General features: G+C 36.6%; 1 protein-coding gene across 6 annotated transcripts in view; it reads right to left on the bottom strand.

Annotated features, from left to right (window-relative positions):
* The window catches only part of kug (kugelei), a 166,239-nt gene that overhangs the window by 26,458 nt on the left and 114,370 nt on the right, over positions 1-25,411 (bottom strand). For 4 of the 6 annotated variants that reach the window (XM_069053724.1, XM_069053723.1, XM_069053719.1 and 1 more), the window contains exons 4-9: positions 25,005-25,111; positions 14,816-15,023; positions 5,523-5,584; positions 3,662-3,817; positions 3,061-3,165; positions 21-173 (exon numbers count right to left, since the gene is read on the bottom strand). In XM_069053724.1, the coding sequence (XP_068909825.1) occupies positions 21-173; positions 3,061-3,165; positions 3,662-3,817; positions 5,523-5,584; positions 14,816-15,023; positions 25,005-25,111 (791 nt within the window). The remainder of the gene's footprint in view (positions 1-20; positions 174-3,060; positions 3,166-3,661; positions 3,818-5,522; positions 5,585-14,815; positions 15,024-25,004; positions 25,112-25,411) is intronic. The other 2 variants (XM_069053721.1, XM_069053722.1) reach the window with 1 other exon arrangement.

Here is a 25,411-nt window from a genome sequence, read left to right as displayed (position 1 = left end):
TCCACTCTCTCAACTCTTACGTTCAATTCGTACTCTTGTCCAGGCTCGAAACCCTTCTGCGCGTACACCATTCCGGTACTATTGTCAATTCGAAATTTTGACCTCCCCTTGCCAGACTTGATGCTGTAGTGAATCTCGGAGTTAGGACCGGCGTCTCGATCAAAAGCTAGCACCTGTGGAAGGTCAGCGATAAAAAAAAATCGATTCTTGTGCAAGCCACACTTTGCCAGATACTGACAAACTGGAATAAAGGCAATTTTTCATCAGATCAGTCAACCGACCGAATACAATTATTCGTTTGTGTAGTTATTTAAATAAAATCAAATTTATCGTTTTGTTCATGTTGTTTGACATGTAGACTCGCTTTTGTGTATTAAAAACGAAACAAAACAATTTGATGAAAATTATTTTACAAAACTGAAACTGAAAGGCATATTTCATTAAATGCTGGTCGAAGCGTGGAAAGCTTGCGGGAGAGATTGCAGAAAACATCGCAAACATAATGCTCTGACTGGTGACAAAATTGTAACTTGGAGAAAAATAAAATAAAATTAGTTGCAAGAGTGTTGAGAGATTGAGAGAAAGATGAAGACAAGAATAGATGAACAGAAAGAATAAAATCATTGCGAAATATTTTAAATATGCCTCTCGAATGATTCTTTATAATTTGGCATCTCGAGCAGATGCTGGCTGACGAATGTACAAACAAAAAATTGCCTCTATCTGAAATATCTTAAGAAGAAAAGCTGAAGAAAATTTGCGATGGTTGAGATGTACCCCCGATGTGTCAAATTTGCTAAATCAAACACCCAAGATTAGTTAGTGTAGCTTCAAAGAGATAAATTGGAGTAATCTTCAACGGTAGGAGACGTAAAACCTTCAAGTACTACTTGTCGGAACTTGATCTTACACTCAAGATCAGTTAGTGTGTTTTCAAAGAGACAAAATGAATATTTCTTTAGCAATACTATATGCAAAACCTCCAGGTACTACTTGCAAGACCCCTTTTCACACTCAAACTTAGTTATCGTGTCCTCAAACAGACAAAACATGAATATTGCTTCAATGGTACTATTTGCAAAACATTTAGGTACTACTGGCAAGACCCCTTTTCACACTCAAAATAAGTTATCGTGTCCTCAAAGAGACAAAATAAATATTTCTTCAATGGTACTACTTGCAAGACCCCTTTTCACATTCAAAATCAGTTATCATGTCCTCAAAGAGACAAAATAAATATTTCTTCAATGGTACTATTTGCAAGACCCCTTTTCATACTCCAAATCAGTTATCGTGTCCTCAAAGAGACTAAATAAATATTTCTTCAATGGTACGACTTGCAAAACCTTCAGGTACTACTTGCAAGACCCCTTTTCATAGTCCAAATCAGTTATCGTGTCCTCATAGACACAAAATAAATATTTCTTCAATGGTACTACTTGCAAGACCCCTTTTCACACAAGGAATCAGTTATCGTGTCTTCAAAGGGAGGAAATAAATATTTCTTCAATGGTACTACTTGCAAGACCCCTTTTCATACTCCAAATCAGTTATCGTGTCCTCAAGGAGACTAAATAAATATTTCTTCAATGGTACGACTTGCAAAACCTTCAGGTACTACTTGCAAAACCTTCAGGTACTACTTGCAAGACCCCTTTTCATAGTCCAAATCAGTTATCGTGTCCTCATAGAGACAAAATAAATATTTCTTCAATGGTACTACTTGCAAGACCCCTTTTCACACAGAATCAGTTATCGTGTCCTCAAAGAGACTAAATAAATATTTCTTCAATGGTACGACTTGCAAAACCTTCAGGTACTACTTGCAAGACCCCTTTTCATAGTCCAAATCAGTTATCGTGTCCTCATAGAGACAAAATAAATATTTCTTCAATGGTACTACTTGCAAGACCCCTTTTCACACTCAGAATCAGTTATCGTGTCTTCAAAGGGAGGAAATAATATTTCTTCAATGGTACGACTTGCAAAACCTTCAGGTACTACTTGCAAGACCCCTTTTCACACTCAGAATCAGTTATCATGTCCTCAAAGAGACAAAATAAATATTTCTTCAATGGTACTACTTGCACGACCCCTTTTCATACTCCAAATCAGTTATCGTGTCCTCAAAGAGACTAAATAAATATTTCTTCAATGGTACGACTTGCAAAACCTTCAGGTACTACTTGCAAGACCCCTTTTCATACTCCAAATCAGTTATCGTGTCCTCAAAGAAACAAGATAAATATATCTTCAATGGTACTACTTGCAAGACCTCTTTTCACACTCGAGATAAGTTATCGTGTCTTCAAAGAGAGGAAATAAATATTTCTTCAATGGTACTACTTGCAAGACCTCTTTTCACACTCAAAATCAGTTATCGTGTCCTCAAAGAGACAAAATAAATATTTCTTCAATGGTACTACTTGCAAAACCTTCAGGTACTAATTGCAAAAACTCGATTGGTCAGCGTGTTTCAAAGAGACAAAATGGAATGCTTGTTTGATGGTACCATTCGCAAAACCTTCTGGTACTACTTACAAAGACTTGATTTTTAGAGATTTTTCAAAAATTTTTCTTGAAACTTTCGTTTCGAAGGGGTCTGCAGCTCCACATACAGTACCAGGTAAAATATTGATAATAGTAAAATCAGAGAGATGTACCTCGTAGAATTTTTATGTTCTTAACTAATTTCGAAAATTTGTTTGGACCAATTCTGGATGCTCGAGCAATTAAAAATTGTTTGACACATCGAGGAACAACTACTTTTTCTTCATGTTCGTGGCATAGCTTGCTCTTAAGATATGTTCGAAAAGTTAAAAAACTGAACACAAAATCTCTGGTCAAGAATCGAGATGTGGGTGCACGTTTCATGCTGCACTTGATCATTACTCTCATGCACTAGATGATGCAATGGGTGAACTAGAACAGTTATTCGAACGATTTGGTTAACGAAAAAAAAAAAAAAAGTAAAAACCAGTTGGTGACAGCATGCAGTAGGAACATACAATTTTCTAGTTAGTTTTCACGTATGATGGATTGTATGTCAGTCCCGCTTACCCGGAAGACCCGATCGAGGTCTGCAAGATCAGCAGGACCGTGAGAATCCCACATATCATCGTCAGTAGCGGCGTCGGCGCCGTCGAAATCATCTGGGCTGTCATTCTGGATCGTTAAGAGAATTTTAATGACGACTCAACAAGTTGGCTTTGTTTAATCGGTATTTGCTCCCGCGGGAGTAGCTTTACAACGTGACCGTTCAAATCGGGACGTTCCCGATCCCCAAATAGCGATCCGATCAGACAAGAGAGCTTCAAGATGGGTGACAGAGCAAAACATTAAACAAACATCGAGGAAACTTGCATATGTCATGTGCGATGCACGCTTACAAGTGGATCGTTATCTACCTAGCAGTGACATTAACATCTAGTTCAGTCTAGAATGCCATGTAACGTGAGATAAAATGTAAATCATGGCGGGAAAACAAATCGGAAATGAACAGTTTCCAGTCGACGTCACGAGCGGAAAAATGTTAAAACTGTTAAACAAAACCAGTTAATGGAAATCAACAAAAACTCGACTGTCTTGCGTCGGAAAACATTCCCCAATGGACTTCTTAAACGGATTAATTTTACTCCGACCGTCTAAACAAAAGGCTCACCTGGAACATGGCCTGATTGAAATCTGCACTCGCTGGGATTTGGACGTTGTAAGAGATCTGCTCGAACTCGGGGGCGTTGTCGTTGATGTCCTTGATCTTGACGACGACGTACGTCGTTGATGACAGCGGGGGGCTCCCGTTGTCGCTGATCAACACCTGAAACACAACAATTAAACATTCAAGTTTCCCTCATTCCAAAGCCTGAGCTTTCTCTCAACCGCTTTCATCTTCCTAAAAGCAGAGCTCTGTCTTTCTTGCAACAACGATTTACCAGTCAAGCTTCCACGGTCCCGAAAGCTAAGCTCTTTGTTCGTTGCAACAACCATTTACTAGTCAAGCTTTCGTCTTCCTGAAAGCAAAGCATTTTCTTCGATGCAAAAACAATTTACCAGTCAAGCTTTCGTGCTCCTGAAAGCAGAGCTTTTTCTTCAATGCAAACGCAAATTACTGGTCAAGCTTTCGTGTTTTTGAGTATTGTATTCAAAGCAACAACAATTTATTAGTCAAGCTTCCATTGTCCTGAAAGCGGAGCTTTTTGTTCAAAGCAACAACAATTTACTAGTCAAGCTTTCGATGCGGCGAAAGTTGGAGCTTTTCCTACTGCAACAACAATTTACCAGTGAAGCTTTTATCTTGTTGAAAGCTCAGCTTTTGCTTCAATTGCAGTCCTGAAACTCGCCTTAAAAAGTCATCGGCATTACTGTTGGGCCAAGTTTTAAATGGATCATTAAATAAAGCCGGCGAATCATAAATGCAAAGTTTGGTTGGCGTCGTGATCTTTACATATTAAAAGACACCATCCGCTCTCCCTCCATTTCCACGGCCCGAATTAGCGCGGACTTAACAGTCGCATTTTCCGAACGAGATAATTGGATGATTACACCAATAAGAACTGGTTGTTTTCGAAATATGTGCAACACCAAATAAATTATTCCAATTATCTAGACCTCGTCTCGTCTTAATTGGATTTGGAAGTCGATAATTTCGGATTTGGAAGGCTCCATGCAAATCGTGTAACTCGTTCGGATGACTTAATTCTAATACCATCCAGTCAGCTTGCACTGTGTTTCGATCAATCTTGTAGTCTGATTGGTGATTATGGTAATCGGCGATAGGTAGCTCTTCACCCGTACAATTCACAGCACAAAGGGCACCCCGAGTACACTCATTTCCATAATGGCGGCGAAATTCTGTAGGGTCCAAGCGCGTTCAAAGGGGGACAAATCGGGCGAGAGCTTGGACGGACTTAGTGTGAGTCGCGCGAAAAAATCTTGGCGAGCTTTGCGAGTTAATTATTGCTCGTGAGGCTTCCCAGATTAATGCAAAAAATTCAGGTTCGAGGGGAAGACGCCGGAGTTATCTGAGCTGACGTGTTTACGGAGTTTTCCAGGTACAAAGCTAATTCAAATGAAAAGTTTAGTCGAGGCGGCCTTTGTACCGATTCCGTCAAAAATCGCTGTTCATTACTGTCAGGAAAATTCGGATTCGATCACTTTATAATCTGTTGTTTCGGATGTAAGTGAAATCTAATTTGTAGGCCTGAAAACATGTTTTGAGAAAATTTCACCGGTGAAAATCTTGACGGGTAACGACGAAATTGTACAACAATAGAATTCTTCCGGGTGAGTTCTGTCAATAAGAAAAATAATGACAATTAACGGGGACGTGGGGAAATGGAGTCGAAAGTTGGAGAGTCGTTAAAATATCAATCAGCGCTCTTCACCGTAATGTCCCCTTTAAACACCCCCGAATAAATTGGGTAATAAAATATACAAAAGCCGGCGGTTTACGTGACTCAACTAATTAAACACATAAACAAAATAAAACAACATGCTCGCCGAGAAGACAATTTACTACTTACCTCTAAAATGTGTTCGTCTAGAGTTTCCCGGTCTAACTTCCTCGAAGTAGTTGTGATAAGTCCTGGAATAATACGAATACATATAATAATTAGAGAAAGTACAGTCAAAAGCGCATCTCAATTGCGGTAGAATTTCCCGGTGTATTTTTGATAATAAAATTCCCTCGGTCGCGTTTGTTTTTTTTTTTCGAGTTGTTGGTGTGTTGCGGTCACGCGAGCGGACCTCGCTAATTGATAAATTAAATTCTGGAATTAATTTGCGACTTGAACTGAGACAAACTTTGCAACACTAAGTGGATTAACATCGAGACTAAACGTTTTATCAAACTTTTTCCTGCTCGAAGGACAAGACACAACTTGAACATATTTCCTGCAAATTTGTCCAGTCTCGTTTGATGCGAGACGAATCCTGCAAACCGGATTCGTGTTCGATGTCGGGGATCGTTCCTGCAGCGCCGCGAAATTACGTCGGCGGGGGCGCGAGACAACTCGTTCATTATTTATGCGGGGATTAAATGCTAAATGCGTTAATAAGTAGTTCATTGAAATTAAACGCAACTATTTCAGTCGGTGGTTATCCCGTTTTCAGTGTCTATCCCATTTCGCACATCGCTAAATCTTCCTAGATGGAAATAGCGATACAGAAGGCGAATCCGATGTTTGTCTTGTTCTACGAGCTGATGTGTAATTTGTTATCGGATTGTACCGTACCAGGACTAATTAAAAGGATCTGTATTATCCCGCGACACGGAATAGATGTTAGCTCGACAATTGGTAAATAACGAGGCGCGTCAGGTGCGGTAAGGCGCCGCCCCCGGGCGAGGGAATTCCGACTGGTGCCAAAACGCCAAAAAATTGCCCCGGAAAGGGTTGCGGCGGAGGTTTGGGGCCACGCTTTCTACAGTTAAAGAAAACAAAACAATTTAAAAAATAGTAGTAATTTTGCGATAAATAGAACACGCTAGGAGTTGCTTCAGAACTGCAAAAACTCTAGGACAAAAAACATTACATGCATTTTGTTCAAATAAAGTAATATCTCTTTGACCGTCTGTCAAAGAATAATAAGCATGGTGTTAATTCTACAGGGTGTGGCAAAATTAACGTATTCCAAGTCGGGGGTCTTGTAGGGAAAAATCTCAGGAATCTCGAAAAAATAAAATAAAAAATATAGGGGGGGGGGCGGATCTTTACAAAGATATATGGGTCTGAAGGTTTAAACTTTTCATCATGTTTTCTTCAAATAAAAAAATATAAATGGTTGACATTCATTTTGAAATATGGTGAGGATGATTATGTAAAATATTGAAATATAAATGAAAAGACATTTCTTGAAAAAACAGCTTTATCTCGAAAAAATAAGTTTTATTTTTCCAATTTTTGTTTAAAAGGGAAGTACAACACAGCTAGAATATTAATCAGGTACTTTTGAACAAATATTGGCAATTTTGATATTTTTTTCAAAGTGACGGCAATTTTTTTTTAAACATTTTTACTTGGTCAACAGGATGTCCCCTACTAAGCCCCGAACTCGGAATACGATAATTTTAAGACACCCTGTATAATTAGGAAAATAAAAAAAATTCAAGCGAATATCATAAACAACAGTAATAATTACGTGGAGCACTTCTTCCACGCTCGCGATCATTTTAAAATTGCATAAAAAATGAATGTTAAAATTTTGTTTTTCGGTGTTAAAAATTGAAAACTACGTGAAATTGCTTCTAATTGGCATTAAAATTCCATTTGTAGTATCTAGACTCTGTATGAATTATTTTAGAATTTTCAGACAACATTTAATTTGTTTCAATCAATTATTACTAAGCCGAAAGTCATGCAAAATTGGAGTATTTCGCGGTGCGTCTTTAAACGTCCATCACCTCTAAACTATAACAACTACAAAATGGCCGTCTGGTATAATTAAGGTCCAAAAACATGATTTTAAAAATTCATAATTATAAAAAAAATTGTTTAAACAATTATTGTCGGAGTTGTATCGCGCGTTCAAATGAAATCCTGGGCTGGGGAGGCGTTGGAAACCGTCACTTGTGCTTTTTTAAAGCGTAGATTAATTGGAGCATGTTGACAGCTAACCTAAAATTATAGCCAAGAAAAATCTTTCTTTTTTTCTTTCTGCAATGTTTTACATTAAAAATAGAATAACTCAACAATTCCTATTCTCGAAGCAAATATCTAAAGGCATCCTTTGCTGAAAACAAACATGTCCCGATTAAACATAAACAAATGTCATTCGTGTCAAACGGCGGGAAATTCAAACTTTACACTGTTCTAAACGGCTTAATTTTTCCACCGTCTACTCAGCCCAGGATTTCATTTGTACGAGCCATACTTTTTGTTTCTCTCAGAATTAATTAAGGTCTAAAAACATGATTTTAAAAATTCATAATTATAAAAAAATATTTAAACAATTGTCGGAGTATTTGCTTTGTTGTATCGCGCGTTCAAATGAAATCCTGGGCTGCGGAGGCGTTGGAAACCGTCAATTGTTGTGCTTTTTTAAAGCGTAGATTAATTGGAGCATGTTGACAGCTAACCTAAAATTATAGCCAAGAAAATCTTTCTTTTTTTCTTTCTTTCCAATGTTTTACATTAAAAATAGAATAACTTAACAATTCCTATTCTCGAAGCAAATCTCTAAGGGCACCCTTTCCTGAAAACAAACATGTCCCGATTAAACATAAACAAATGTCATTCGTGTCAAACGGCGGGAAATTCAAACTTTACACTGTTATAAACGGCTTAATTTTTCCACCGCCTACTCAGCCCAGGATTCATTTGTACGAGCCATACTTTTTTTTGCTCTCAGAATTAATTCAAGCACGATTTTAATTTGGCTGGACTGATAAGGGACGAATAAAGGATCAAAGAAATATTCTTCTACTTTAATTGCTACGGCAATGAGCAAAATATTTTTGTCCTGACGAAAAATACATTATTATGAATATCATTAGTATTCAATGTTCAGTTGAGTTTAAAGGAATAAAGCTCCTTTAGAAATGACTTAAATGTATTCGTCTGGGTCTTGGTGTAGCAGTTTCGATTTTATATAGAAACTGCACAGATTGGATGGGAGTTGGAATAGTTTCCCCGGTTATAACCGGTTTACCGGTTCGGTTCGCCACCGTTGGCGTTAGTTGCGGATACGTGAAAAGACAAAGTGTCAGCGTCAATTGTTGAGAAACTAATACGAGTTGTGGGAAAAGCACAAAAACCTCGAGATCGCGGGAAAGTTAACAAAAGGAGAAAAACCCTAAAAAGTAACTTGTTTGTCGGTGTCAGGAGCAGGTTACACAACAAGCCCCGCAAACTTTTCCCTTTTATAGATCAGCGAGTCGCTTTATTTTATCAGCGAACTTTTCATAAACCATTTTCCCGATAATTACTGGCACATTGTCGCATTCCAGATTCATGTTTCCCGTGAGGACATCGATATTCGCCAGTTTCTCCTGAAATAGTGGCTGATAGCATGTAATGAGGCTAGAAAGAGGCCAACCCGACCACTTTTAAAGCATTTATGGTAATGATGAGATCGCGTGATCGATAGCGATAGTTTTTCCTGAAATTTCAAATCTATATTCTAAATTTCTGCACATTACCCAGTGAAAATTTTATCGCCGCGATCGGTACGATTTTTGAGAGCGGCACGAAACGCCACACCCGGAACCGTAATTAACTCCGGGATTCTTTAAATTAACGATGGGCTCACGTACGATCGAGATATCGCATAACGACTATTGACAGAAATAACGCCGACGATTATTGATTTGCCATTAACGCGTGTCGCCGATTTGGTTATGCAAGCGCGGGGGCGGCGCAAAAAACGCACCGGAAAATCGATCCCGCCACCCGAAAAAATCTAATCGAAAAGTTGCGAGTGATGCGGCCCAGTGAGCGTCCGCCATTAAAATATTTTTTTGTTGAGCGAAATCCAAATCCATAAAAGGCTTCCGCCCCCGTTAAAGTATCCTTTCCGTCGAAATTAAACCATGAATATAATTTTCCAAATATGGACATTAAGTTTTACAACGTAATTAAATTGCCGTCTGTGCCGCCGAATCCCGAACCCATCGACAAATAAAATTTCAAATTTGTTCATCCAAGTTTTCCTCAATATTGAGTTAAGGCGAACTTCTTCGTGTTATGAGTACAGGACCTCGCCGCCGCCCCTCGCCATTTTTCGGAATTACCTCACGTATCTTTTCACATTTGAATTAAAGACGAGCCGGAAAGTTGGCGGCGTAAAAATCTGACGGATCGGTGGCGGCGGCAAATCCTTGAAGGAGACTCTTCGCCGGCTTTGTGCATGCGATAACGACGACTTTCAGGAAGCGTATAACAAGGTGGTATTTGTTGGCTCGGCGACATATTGACGTATGAACTATCACGAGGATCGGAAATAATTAAATGGCTGCACGGTGAATGCGCCATGATCAATAACGTGACTTTTTCTTTTGCGACGAAGAGGTCTCTCGAACGAGTTCAACTGCAAAGCGACTCTTTATCGCGCACCAATCGACGACTCTTAACGGTTTAATCGCTCCGTGTCCGCACCGGTTGGAATTACAAATTCATTTGCCCTCGAATTACGAAGTCTCCACTCTACGTCCATAATTTGTGATGAATTTCTTTTAGTTTCGCGGCGCTCTGTTAAGACTGTCATGTCAGTTCAATAAAGTCGAATAAAACAGTCGATTTGGACGAAGAAAAATGGTGTTTTTTTTGGGAGAGAGAGAGTCGCAGAGAAGTGTTCGCGAGAGGAGAAATGTGGCTCGACCGTTGTCTTAATCGTAGCTCGAAGCTTTTAATTATCTCGGCATTACTCGAACGGTACATGAAAATTGCATGTTGCAATAATAATAACAATCATCCCTCTTTTATGAAACTTGTACAGCCGTCAATCATAAAACATGCGATATCGTGAGGAGTGCTGCGGCTCATAACTAGACATTATAGAGATGAATGGCGCGTGATTCATAAAATTACATTCGACTTTTATTTTTGTGCACAAGTCTGAAAAGGTGTTGGATTCGAAGCAGGAGCTTCAAAAATTGACTTTTTATATTTACTGAAACATTTTGTTTCAATTAGTTCGATTATTCTGTTGTCTGAAGGTTAGATAACATGTTCAAATAATATTTCACAGATTCTCTCATTACAAATTCAATAAAAACAACCGTCAATTTATAATTTGCCAAGAAAATGTTTTTTTGAATTAAATGTTTGAACATCTTTTCTTCGATACCTCCCTAGAAAGTCCATAGTTACCAGTGGGTGAAGGTTTTTCTTTCGTTCACTTCACTTTCGCTCACTGGTTTTCATTCTTTCAATAACGTAATTTTGATTTTTTTGGCAACATTTGGTACCTCGCGGCACTTGCCTCTTCCAAGACATCATCAAGAAAATATAACTATTCATCATCTATTTCCACAATTTTCACAACGTGCACACAATTCCACTGCAACAGATCCGTCCAAAAATATGATTTATTTTTATTTAAAATTGCGAATACTAAGTTATAGACTCACTTTCTAAGGAGGTATCGAACAAAACCAAATACAGCACTGGAGAGTAAGGCCGCTTTCTTTCACTTCGTCCACGGAATTCGCGTGAACGAAAGCTTTGCTTCCTCACTCTTGCTGTAAATAACTATTGCACGATAAAACCCCAAAGAAGAATTCTAAAATGACTGATGAGCCTGGAATACTTTTCACTACATATTTCCATAAATTTGTTTGATTACGTTGATAAAATCTGTTTTCTAGATTTCCACATCATAAATTCAACAAAGACAACTATTTAATTTTAATAATGTTTCGGACATTTCGTCATCATAATAATAACGCTCAAATGAAATACGTTTTAGAAAAATATAAAAAATGGTGGATGCGCCGGGATATTTTTTACTAATAATCCAATGATTTTGTTGTCCGATGGATTAGATAAAATCTGCAAACTGCATTTTGTAGGTCTAAACATCATAAATTCGTTACACCGAATCCAACGTCTCTATTCTCCACTAACAATACTGAAAATTATCATTACATTTTTCAAAATTTGGTAAAAGCGATAAAAATTTCACTGTTCTTCAAAAGGCCAAACATAATATTTTACTGATCTTTTGGTGATTTTGTCATGACAAATTCTTTGAAACCCAATGAGTTTCCGCGTTTCAAAAAAAAAAAAAAAATAGAAAAAATTGTGCATTCGCCAGTATTTTTTTTACTACATGGTTCAATAATTTTATTATTTGATGAGTTCAATTAACTCTGAAATAGTTCTTTGTACAACTAGTTATGAAAGCCAGACTTTTTTCATGAACGTGCAGTAATAAATTTTTTTTTGCATATCGATGTATCGAAATTTGGTCTGAGTATTTAAGAAAAATTACAAAAAAAAAGGTATGCTTTGACAATCATCTCCAAGGAAATGTAAAAGAGTACTACTTTCACTACGATTTTTCGTCTAAAAAAGTGCTACTTTCACTACGATTTTGCATGTAAAAAAGTGCCACTTTCATTACGATATGCAAAAAATTGCATTTTGTGCATTAGTATCATATCGTATCATAAATTCAATGAAAAAAACCTCGTGTCCCTATTGTTATTATTATCTTTATACATTTCTTTGTTACTTAAGAGGTTAGATGGATTGTTACATTTTTCGCAGTTCTCATCATGACAAATATAATAAAACAATTACTTTTCTTAAAGTAACCAAATATTTTGTGAAAATATTATTTACAAAAATGGTGGATGCACAATAGAATATTTTAAAATTTGTGATGAAATTTTTTAAATATTTTGATATTTTTGTTGTTTCAGAGCCTAGATGGAATGTTTACAGGATAATGTGGAGTCTTTCTCATGACAAATTCTTTATAACCAGAAGAATTTCTCCGTTGAACAAAAACTTCTATTTAGAAAAATGGTGGATGCGCCGGGAACGCATTTCCATAAATTATTCGATAATTGTGTTGTTTGATGGACTAGATAAAATCTAAAAACTGCATCTTGTAGGTTTGATTATCATTAATCATTAAAAGAAAATTGAACGTTTCTATCTTTACTCTTAATATCCAAAATTTCCATTATAAAATTTGTCAAAATTTCACCATAAAAATTGTTAATAAATATTTCGATATCTTTGTTGTTTAAAGAGATAGAATTGAATATTTCAATGTCTTAAAAAGCAGGATGAATCTTTTGAAACCAGCAACATTTCTGTGTCTTAAAACCTGATACATTTATATTTGCAAAAATGGTGGATGCGCCGGGATTTTTTTTTTTAATAAAATTCTATAATTCTATTGTCTGATGAGGTTGATAAAAAATCGAAACGATGTTTTTTAGATCTCATCATCATTAATCCATTAAAGAAATCTCCAGGTCTCTGTAACAATCGTCAACCTTGAAAATTCCACGTAAAAATATGAAGCATCTGATAAGATGTTGGAAATGATCCGAGGAAAAGGTGTTCCATATTAAAGTGAGGTGTCGGCGCCGATACAAACTATAAATTGAAATCCTGCTATCATCAGATTGATCAGTGTTTTTCTCCATGAGCGAAAATAGAGAAGTTTGAAAGTACACAAGAAACCATAATAACAGCCGACGAGACTTGAAAATTACTTCAAACGAGGAATAAAATATTCAAATGGCTTTCTGTAAAGTGATATGGTACAGCTGGTGTTTGTAATGTCGGCTCAAAAACCATCCGCGCAATTCTCCTGATAAAACATGTTGTTAATTGCGGAAATAAAAGCGTTTCGGCGAGGTTTACGGCTTCGAGAAGCGCCAACCTTCGGCGGTCACTCTTACGCAAGTCATTTTTACAATTAGCATTTTCCCTCCACACGTTATTTCCAAAGCGCCGACCCGAACCGTTCAAACTTATCGTTTCCTTTGTTGTCAAAAACACGCCTCCTCCAGTCTTAAGCTTTCCAATATTTCGTCGATTAACCTTTAGAAATCACGTGTAAGTTAGTTGCGTTTGTTTCGGCAATAGAGAAGTTTTCCCCTCGAGTAATTATCAAAAGGTAATGAAGGGGCGTTCGGGAATTTTCAAACGAATAATTAAGTTAAATGGGGGCTAAGCTAGGTTTGGCGTGTGTGGGATCTCGAGTCTTGATGCATTGGGGTAAAGCGAGTGACCTGAGCGACCTTCCAAATTATCTCGAGTCTATGTGTGTCTGTTCGAATCATCCCTCACGTTGACATTGCCGAGTAAAATGTATTATTTCTCCGCCGTGAGGCAGATGCTCAACCGCGAGTTGTTGTCAAAGGTAACAAAGCACCAGATCGATGTAAACTACGTAACTAATATCAGTTCTTGCGGAGGAGACGGAGCTCGGCTTGTGAAAGTCGCTTTATAGGTCATACGCTTAACAGCATAAAATTATGACTCGTACATTTTCATATCGTCGGCTTAATATTTAAAAGGAAATGTGTGCCATAACTTGTTTATCGGCAATAATGATACAAAATATAATATTCCCGTCGTAAAAGTCGCTGATAAAATGTCCTCCCGATGCTCATAACAGTATTAAGATAAATGAGGAAGCAAGACGGAATCTGTCAGGCGTGATGTAGCACTCTTGCAAAAAATAAAAACGGTCGAAGAGAGTCGCTGCGACCGCTCCCCGGGGCCGCATGAATTGATAATGCGCCAGTTAAACTGACCCATTAATACTAAATTAAAGCCAACTATTGCTAATGGGTTTAGTTCGGATGCGCCCCAAAACACACAACGACCAATTATCTGTCATGTTTATGGTGTGGGCCTCAGCACCGTCCTGCGCTGAAAAATGCCCTCATATCGAATTCCACTCGCTCGTGCATTTTTCCCGACCCGCACAGGTGTCACGTTTAATAACGGAAAAGGACGAAAAGATCCTCCAAATCGAATAACGCACACGAATTGTTTAAAGACTGTCCCCGACAGGTCCTCGAGAAAGGTGCCAGGATAACGCAATAAGCCGACGAAAGTAATGAACCGGGTCCGGGATCGCAATCCTGCGAATAAGCAGGAATTGATGTTTCGTTTGCATGTCCCACCAGAAAGGATAACTCATCGGAAAAAAGGAGCACTTGAAACTTTTCGCAACTTTTAATTATTTGCAGATCTTGAGCGCCCTTAGTTAATTAAAACAACAGGGTGCAATCCATTTAGTTCTTATCCTGGTTTAATTATTGAGAGTGGAGGTGGGGGGAGATTAAAACAAGTCGGTTAACTGGCGGATAATCCTTGTTGAACAAAAAAAAATTAGTAATCTTTACCTGTGGTCGAATTTATGGAGAAGAACCTCTCGGGACTGCCGGACGTAATCCTGTATGTTATTTTCTGATTAGGGTCCTTATCCTTGTCGGAGGCTCGTATCTGGAGAACGGAGCTGCCGGAAGGACTGTCTTCGAGGATGGTGGGATAGTAGACGGCGTCGTCGCTTAGCGGAACGTTATCGTTCTCGTTCAGGACCTCGACGTACACCTGGAAGCAACGAAAATGTTTAATTGGATGGAGGCGTCGGTGGCCATCGACGAATAAAGCAATTTGGCGACTCCTTTCATTTGCCTTGGTAATGTATCCTGTCTGGAGGATAGAAAAAAGGATTTTTCAAAGAAACGTTTCCAGGTCATAGACTATGAAACTAGAAAAGCAATAAGGTTCAAAAGCTCACTTCCTGTTCCATCAGGTAACAAAGGCTGTAATTTCCTCGTCTAATTCAAGTTGGAAATGTAACGAAAGACCAAACAAAGTATACGAGGGCAACGTTTGCTCCCGCCGCAATTTAACCAAGATCTATTCGCCACCGAAGACGGCGGTAATTACAAAAATCGCTAAACTAATGGAAAGGTTACTTCCAAAGTCAATTAGACGTAATCAGAATTAGTGCTTAATTGACACGTTCCATTATCGCCGTCCGATCGAAGTTTTTCGGCGAAAATCAAGGGCCGGAAAATATTTTCCTTCCGACGATTAATAAAATAAATAAACATGCGAGTTGAATGGACGGCGTCATTATGGAAATGCAAAGGATTTGCATTTATGGAAGGAGTTCGTTTGGATGAATTGAAGAACTAAATTTGAGAGGAATGTGAGAATATTTTATTTTTTGAGCAAACATTTAAAGTTGTGGCGAAGACCGGCTGAAATATGACGGGGAGTATTTTCGGGTCCAATTTTATGGCTGGGGGCGGGATTTTTATGCAAATCTGGCTAAGCCCGGCCATTCATTCGTGTCCACTTTTCACCACATGAACCGCAATCAAATCAAGGAAAAAATTCCTACGTTACGGATTGATACAAAAAGTAGGAGAAGCGTTTTTAGGATGATCATCTTCGAATCCGTCAGATTATTTCTAGAAGAGGAGACTGCGAAAACTGAAATGAAATATTCCCAGTAAGGGGGAGCACGTTCGCTCTAAAAATGGGTCTGAATAGCGGGAATTGTTCTGTTTGGAATTTGGTCAACAAAACTAGGAATAACTTTTTGGAAACTATTTTCCTCGTTGAAGACTAAAAATTATAAAATATACGAGAAAAAGTGTTAGAAATATTAAACTAGGCCAAAATGAATAGGGAATTCCACAATTTTTCTTGGAAAGCAAAATAATTGCCCCAAACCTCCCACGCATTCTTAAACACTAGATAAATTTAAAATGTTACAGGTACTTGAAACATTACATTTAATTTGTATATATTTATATTTCTAACACATTTCATTACAACTTTAAACTGCATTTATAAAAAATTCAAAAATGCAAAAATTCCCTATTCATTTTTGCCTAGTTTATTTGGAAAAAATGGTGTATTCGCCAAGAATTTTTTTTTACTGCATGGTTTAATAATTTTGTTATCTGACGAGTTCAATAAAATGTGAAAGCCGCATTTTCATTAGTAATAACAACCTCGTGTCTCTATTTTTATTATTAATCATGAAAATCGTCATTATATAATTTGTCAAAGAATGATAAAAGTGGTGATTTTTTAAACAAATATTTCTGTTACTTAGATGAATTGTTAAACTAATTTAATAATAAAACAATTACTTCTCCTTAAAAGTAACCAAATATTCTGCAGAAATAAACTAGGCAAAAATGAATAGGAAATTTTTCCATTTTTGAATTTTTTATAAATACAGTTTAAAATGTGTAATGAAATGTGTTAGAAATATAAATATACATATACACATTAAATGTAATGTTTCAAGTACCTGTAACATTTAAAATTTATTTAGTGTTTAAGAATACGTGGAAGGATTGGGACAATTATTTTGCTTTCCAAGAAAAATTGTGAAATTTCCTATTCATTTTTGCCTAGTTTATTATTTACATAAATGATGGATGCACCGGAAAAATTTAATTTTGTAGGTTTAAACATCATAAATTTAATAAAGAAAACCATGTCTTCATCTTAATCATGGAAATCATCATTATACAGGGTGTCGCAAAATTAACGTATTCCAAGTCAGGGGTCTTGTAGGGAAAAATCTCAGGAATCTCGAAAAAATAAAATTAAAAATATGGGGGGGGGGTCTTTTCAAATGAAATCCTGGGCTGAGTAGGCGTTGGAAAAATTAAACCGTTTAGAACAGTGTAAAGTTTGAATTTCCCGCCATTTGACATTTCTTTATGTTTAATCGCCACATGATTGATCATGTTTGTTTTCAGCAAAGGGTGCGCTTAGATATTTGCTTCGAGAATAGGAATCATTAAGTTATTCTATTTTTTATGTAAAACAAGAAAGAAAAAAAGGAAGATTTTTTGGCTCTAAATTTTAGGTTAGATGTCATCATGTTCCAGTTGTTAATCTACGCTTTAAAAAAGCACAAGAATTGACGGTTTCCAACGCCTTCCCAGTCCAGGATTTCATTTGAACGCGCGATATGTGTCTGAGGAAATCCATGGTCTGAGGGTTCAAACTTTTCATCATGTTTTTTTCAAATAAAAAATATAAATGGTTGACATTCATTTTGAAATATGGTGAGGATGATTATGTAAAATATTAAAATATAAATGAAAAGACATTTCTTGAAAAAACAGCTTTATCTCGAAAAAATAAGTTTTATTTTCCAATTTTTGTTCAAAAAAAGGGAAGAACAATATAGCTAGAATATTAATTAGGTACTTTCGAACAAATATTGGCAACTTTGATATTTTTTTCAAAGTGACAGCAATTTTTTTTTAAACATTTAATTGGTCAACAGGATGTCCCCTACTAAGCCCCGAACTCGGAATACGATAATTTTAAGACACCCTGTAGAATATTTCAAAATTTGTGATGATTTTTTTTAAATAAATATTTCGATATTTTTGTTGTTTCAGAGGCCAGATGGAATGTTTACAGGATAATGTGGAGTTTTTCTCATGACAAATGCTTTGTAACCAGCAGAATTTCTCCGATGAAAAAAAATGTCTATTTAGAAAAATGGTGGATGCGTCGGGAACGCATTTCCATAAATTATTTGATAATTGTGTTGTTTGATGGACTAGATTAAATCTAAAAACTGCATCTTGTAGGTTTAAATATTGTTAATCCAACAGAGAAAATTCAACGTTTCTATCTTTACTTTTAATATAAAAAATTTCACCATAAAAATTGTTAATAAATATTTCGACCTCTTTGTTGTTTAAGAGATAAAAATGAGTATTTCAATGTCTTACAGATCAGGATGAATCCTTTGAAACCAGCAACATTTCTGTGTGTCATAAAAAGTGATAAATGTGTATTTGCGAAAATGGTGGATGCGCCGGGAAATTTTTTCTTATAAAATTTGATAATTCTATTGTCTGATGAGGTAGATAAAAAATGGATGTTTTTTAGATCTTATCTTCATAAATCCATTAAAGAAATCTCCAGGTTTCTGTAACTATCGTTAACCTTGAAAATTGCACTTATTCTTGTCATGTGAAGGATCAGATAAAATGTATATTGTATAATTATAATGTATAATGTACATTAATGCATCATAAATCCAATGAAAACAACCTCGTGTCTCTATTTTTATTATTAATCATGAGAATCATCATTATAAAGAATCATAAATGTGATGATCTTTTTATTTATTATTAACTAATTTTCGCAGATCTCACCATGACAAATATAATAATAGTATATTATATCAAGAGTAGAAGTGTCTCTTTTTGTCCCAAGCCCAGAGATTGAAGACCGAAACCCAGTTGAGATCGACAACTGGGCGAATCACAAAAAGACGTTCTACTCTGAATGACAAAAAGGGTGTTTTTTTAAATTTGGCGTCGAAGTAGGTGTTGGAGAGTCGATTGAGAGCGCACCACTCGTGTAAAAGCGTAAGATTTAAACAGCTGATCCGTGACCTCTAACCTGTCTAGTGCGTTCACAATCGGTCGTTCAACGCCTACTTCGACGCCAAATTAAAAAAAAAAAACACCCATTATACGATTTTATCTTCAAGCGGATCGCAAAAAAAAAATCGAACATGAACTCACTTATTTATTTTTTCGACCTCGGCCTCGTCTCGTACTTCAATCTCTGGGTTTAGCACAAAAAGACTCACTTCTACTCTTAATTATATCTTTAGGTATATATTTAATTATAGTTATAATTGACTATTACAAAAATGTTCGATGCGCTGAGAATTTTTTTCTAAACGATTCTATAATATTGTCGAACGAATAAAAATAATGCACCTTTTAGTAGTACGTATATTCGAAACAATCGAAACCAATAATATTTCTTTACACAAATGGAAATGCAGTTTAACGGTGAAAGTTTCCGATTTATTTTATCGACAAATTTTATTATCAGAACAGGTAAGCTTTACGAGATATCCCTGTTTTTAAAATGAACGTCGAACAACGTATTTCCATTTATTAAATCTTGAAAGTGTCTTGATGGCATATTCTTGTCTCGAAAAATAATCCCGAGCCGTGCGCGTAATGATTATTACAAAACCCGCGCAATAAACATAAAAGATTCCTCTCGCCGGTGACAAAGTAGGTAAGTGAAATTACAGTAATCACGGCCATCAGAAAAACGTGAACGTGAGATTGTGTCGAGGAATTTAGGTAATGAACTGTACAAAAATCTGCTTATCATTACCGTCAACAGAAATACCGCAGACATCAAAGCCATCTGACTGACTCATTCCTTAATTATTACGATGCATTACCGAGAGTACAAAGCTGACAAAGGATGAAAAAACGAAAGCTCCGACCGAGCCACTTTAACGCTAATCCTTTTCGGTTATTTGGGAAAAAATTAATTATAAAGCCCCATTTAAGTAGGCAGTTTTGGGAAAGCACCAAGAAGATAAATGCGAGCGCCAGCCACAGTTAATCCTCATTTAAGGATGAAATCAGGTGATTACAAAAGTTTCAGTCGGCTGAAACATCCTGTCGGCAGACGACATTACCGAAAATGAGGGCGCTGGTTAAGTAACGAAATGCCGGGGATTGAACGAGTCACGGGTCAAGAGGAGGTCCTCGGAAAAATATGACTTGTCGGTAGCGACTTCTTCCAACTTGCGTTCATATTTATGTACTTCGCAACTCCGCGACCGCAGGAAACTCCACGAAAAATAATTCCTGCGATTTTCACCGAACTAGATGTTTCGGTAATTGCGAGCAAGAAAGCAATTATTATAAATCTTAATAGGTCCGCCCCGAAGTTGGAATAATAAAATTTATATCATCACATGCTAATGAAGCGTGTGACTTGCGCGTAACTCCAGATAAGGGTGTAATAAAGTGGAAACATGTTGAAGCGTAGGGCACCGCGGAGATATTTTCAGGCACGAATAGTTGACAACACGAGGGTAAGTTCCTGAGCAGTTTGAGGTGTGGTCGCCTCCCTCGCGGAATTCCTCGACTTAATTAGAGTCATTTCGACGACAAACTGAAGCTTCGCAGAACAACATAATCGGACGGGGGTCGGACCGATCTGATTTATCTCACCCCGTAGCCAGGCCAGTTAACAACTTCTTGCGCCATCAATTAATTAGGGATTAATAGGCGGAGGGGGTGGTTGCCGCAACGATCCGTCAGCGCATAAAAATTCGAATGGCGCCAAAAAGAGCGGAGCAATAGAAAACTGATTAAAAATTAATCAAGGAGAGAAACCGGTTAAGGAGAATTAAAAGATTCGGAATTTTAATCAAGTGCATATTTGAATACATTTTAATTTATCGCAGATGTTCGCCTGCAAAAAATTACTTTTAATTATCAGCGGACGGAGAACTTTTCGGTGGATTTGATCGAGAGCTGTAAAAATTTAATTATGAAACTTGGAACAACGGTCAAAACAATCAATTGTGCGGAGGAAAAACTGTCGAAGGAGAAGAGATACGAGGAATTTAAGGTATTTTAGTGTAAAACCGACGAGGAATTTTTACCGTTGGAAGAGATTACAAATCGAATGTTCTTATCAAAAGGCAATGAATAACCATTCAAACCCGGCTTCCGTTGAAACTATAAATTTATTGGAGGGAACGGCCACGGAATGTGATAACACAAAAATAAAGAATTTTTATTAGGCACGAGAGATACCACAATGGACGGGGACTTTCTCAATCACTCAGATACGACACAACATGACTTTTTCTTACGGCCCGCATAAATAATAATTGATAATTCGGAGAAAATCCTGTCACGTAACAGCCTAAAGCTGAAATGTGGCCAATGGTTAAAATTGAATATCCGAAAGGCGAACGAAATGCGAAAATGTAATATCAATGCGATTTTTTTCACGGCGAAACTGAATTCTTTTCTGCTGGAAAAAATATTTAAAAAGTAGCAATCGCGAGACACCTGACAATTTCAGCCGACGAAATTGCTCCCAAAGAGGCTGATTTTATATTTGTACTCTTTTGTGCCGGAAGAGTGGGTGAATAGCTGGAAATGTGACTATTTTGCTCATTAGGTGTCAAACAAAAATTGCGAAACATTTATTTACTGGAGCATTCACCATCTTCACAAATAAAATTCGGAAGTTTTTCTAGTTGTACGATTTCTTCATTGTGTTCTTCATCATGACATCTATGCAACACAGTTTTCAAATTTTACTTAACCAGAGACATAAGGGAGATCTAAGAAATTTTCGGAAAATTCTCCTGCGCCTCCACCATTACTATACGAGTATATTTGAAAAAAGACGATATGGTTTTTTAAAACACTGAATTAGGAAATCCTCAATACAGATTTAACTGAACTCATTCAAAAAAACCAAATGAAGAAAAAAAAATGTTTCCTGGCGCATCCACCATTTTCCAAATACTAGGTATTTTGAATATTTTTGGTTATTTTCGTGATTGTTAGAAATAGTGATGAGTGAAATCCTTCATGGTAAATTTCTTAACACAGCTTTTTGAACTCATCACTTTAACTATGATGTAAAAAATTACCATACCAATACCACAAATGATGTTTTGAATATTTTCTTCAGGGAAGATCACGACATGCCGATTTTTTCATTTCTTTATTAAAAATGTCACGAAACGTAGTTTTCAGATCACATTAAATCTATGCAACAATAAAGGTTTTAATTTTTTTTACCAGCGCATCCACCATTTTTTATACAATAAAATGTGTTAATTTTCTTTCAAGATTACAAAATTTGACTTTTTTACTTTTGTTATTTTATTTTTTCGTAATGAAATCCACGATCCCACTTTTTTGAATTCAGTTAATTCTACAAATGAAGATTTCACTGGCGCATCCACCATTTCGTAAATAATAAACTAGGCAAAAATGAATAAGGAATTTTTCCTTTCTTGAATTTTTTATAAATACAGTTTAAAATTTGTAATGAAATGTGTTACAAATATATTAATCTACACATTAAATGTAATGTTTCAAGTACTTGTAACATTTTAAATTTATCTTGTGTTTAAGCATACGTAGGAGGATTGGGGCAATTATTTTGCTTTCCAAGAAAAATTGTGGAATTCCCTATTCATTTTTGCCTACTTTATTTTGGAAATTTTTTCGTTACCATTAAAAGTTTGTATTTCGTTTGTTGATTCTCCTTCAAAAAACCAAATGAAGAAATTACAAAAAAAATGTTTCCTGGTGCATCCACCATTTTCCAAATACATATTTTGAATATTTTTGGTTATTTTCGTGATTGCTAGAAATAGTGATAAATGAGTGAAATCCTTCATGGTAAATTTCTTAACACAACTTTTTGAACTCATCACTGTAACTATGATGTAAAAAATTTGTGGTTCTACCAATACCGCAAATGATGTTTTGAAAATTTTTTTCAGGGAAGATCACGACACCGATTTTTTCATTTCTTTATTAAAAAAAATCATGAAACGTAGTTTTCAGATCTCATTAAATCTGTGCAACAATAAAGTTTTTAATTTTTTTCCAGCGCATCCAAATTTTTTATATTTACAATAAAATGTGAATTTTCTTTCATTACAAAATTTGACTTTTTTTACCTTTATTTTATTTTTTTCGTAATGAAATCCACGATCACACTTTTTTGAATTCAGTTAATTCTACAAATGAAAATTACACTGGCGCATCCACCATTTCCTAAATAATATTTTGGAAATTTTTTCGTTACCATTAAAAGTTTGTATTTCGTTTGATGATTCTTCTTCAAAAAATCAAATGAAGAAATTACAAAAAAAATGTTTCCTGGCGCATCTACCATTTTCCAAATAGGTATTTTGAATATTTTTGGTTATTTTCGTGATTGTTAGAAATAGTGATGAGTGAAATCCTTCATGGTAAATTTCTTAACACAACTTTTTGAACTCATCATTTTAACTATGATGTAAAAAATTTGTGGTTCTACCAATACCGCAAATGATGTTTTGAAAATTTTCTTCAGGGAATATCACGACATGCCGATTTTTTCATTTCTTTATTAAAAAATTCATGAAACGTAGTTTTCAGATCTCATTAAATCTGTACAACAATAAAGTTTTAAATTTTTTTTACCAGCGCATCCACCATTTTTCATACAATAAAATGTGTTAATTTTCTTTCAAGATTACAAAATTTGACTTTTTTTACTTTATTTTTTCGTAATGAAATCCACGATCACACTTTTTTGAATTCAGTTAATTCTACAAATGAAGATTTCACTGGCGCATCCACCATTTCCTACATAATATTTTGGAAATTTTTTCGTTACCAGCAAAGGTTTGTATTTCGTTTGATGAATCTTCTTCAAGAGCTTTATTAAATAAAAATATGTTAAAAAAATTTACCCGGCGCATCCACCATTTTTGGCGCCGCGCGATTTCTACCAACATACCGATTTCATTGCAGTTTTCGTCATGTTTAAGGTAAAATTGTAGGTACTGGCACGTGTTAAACGGAACATCCGAGAGGCAAATGTGACGAAATGTGAAAATAAAATATCAATGGGATCTCTCCTCGCCTTACGCGAATTCCTCCCCGCTCAAAGAAATATTTAAAAACTAGCAATCACGAGATACCTGACAATTTCATCCGACAAAATTGCTCCTCTCCAAGAGCTAATTTTAAATTTCTACTCCTTTGTGACAAACAGTGGGCTGAATACCCGGAAATTTGACTATTTCGCTACTCATTATTAGTTCTCAATGAATCTGAAATTCAATTTCCTTGCGACGTCCTATCGACCGGGTCAAAAGCTAGGTAAGACCTTCTTTCTGTTCAAACGAGAAAAGTAGTCTCCATTACTCAAGATGGCTGCTGGAATTTCACAGGAAGCTTTTTCAAAGTTATCAAAAGCAATTAAGCGTCCTGTGCGGACACGTCAAAATGCGGACCGTAAAGATTTTCAATAACAAAAAACATTGAGCATCCCGAGGCGAGTCGGGCTTTGTTTGTGACGAAATTGTAAATGACTTATAGCTTATTTTGCGCAAAAGTGGAACCACCTCGGGGCTTGTCAGATTAAATTCGGCGAAAAAGTCTCCGTGAAAATCCACCAGTCTAGATTACAATTATGCAGTTTGGCAGGGAGCGGCGAGTTTGTGACAAATTCGTACCATATATTTGCCTAAGGGATGGCCAAAGAGAAGTTGCCCATTCATCCGCCAGAACTTTATTTCCACTTTGGCGCACATCCTTTACGGTTCGGTCTCGTAATGCAGAAAGAATTGATTTTTTGCAGGAAAGCCGTTTTAAAATTGCGGCCGATCGCCGAAGCCTTCTTTATTAAAATTTCGCAGTAAATAAAAACGGCGATACCTCCCCGACAAAGGAATTATGCAGACGGTATTAAATTATGAGTCCAGGTAACATCTGACGGACGTTAATGCGGTTTGTTGTAACAAGCATTTAAGCATGAAAACATCCGAACGCATGAAAGCCCAGCTTTCTATTCAGGCATGCTGTTGTAAACTTTTCCGCGTGCCGTAATAAAACACAATACTTTTAAAGTAATTAACCCTTATCAAGCACAAAAGCGGCCCAAATTAAACATGTGATATGTTGCGAGCGGAATTTTTTGGGGCGAGGCCGCGACAAAAGAAACGGGAATTACCTCGACGCTGGAGTAGAGCGGGACGACGCCGTGGTCCTGGGCGAAGACGGTCAGCCAGTAGTGGCTCTTGGTCTCGATGTCGAGGACGGCGGACGTCTTGATCACTCCTGGAACAGAAAGGGCGCAATTAAACCGGTGTGAATTCGCCTGGAACGGATTCGGGAAGAATTCCCCGCCGCATGCCATTATTTAGAGCTGCGCAAAAGGGGAATATTTTAAGGGAATGAATACAAATTTTATCATAGGGAGATGCTCCGGTATAAGTATGCAAAACAAGATCAAGAAATATAAGTTCGGGATGCGATGCGAGCATTCGTCGCGCGCTTTTCCGCCTATTTCCCGAGGCTCGGAGGCGGATGCTCTTCTAAAAGTGAACTTATACAAGAACAAGTGTAGTCGCCAGTCTA

The sequence above is a fragment of the Tenebrio molitor genome, chromosome 7 (genome assembly GCF_963966145.1).
Source record: "Tenebrio molitor chromosome 7, icTenMoli1.1, whole genome shotgun sequence".
NCBI classification, from domain to species: Eukaryota; Metazoa; Arthropoda; class Insecta; order Coleoptera; family Tenebrionidae; genus Tenebrio; species Tenebrio molitor.
This window is presented reverse-complemented; position numbering and strand designations above follow the sequence as displayed.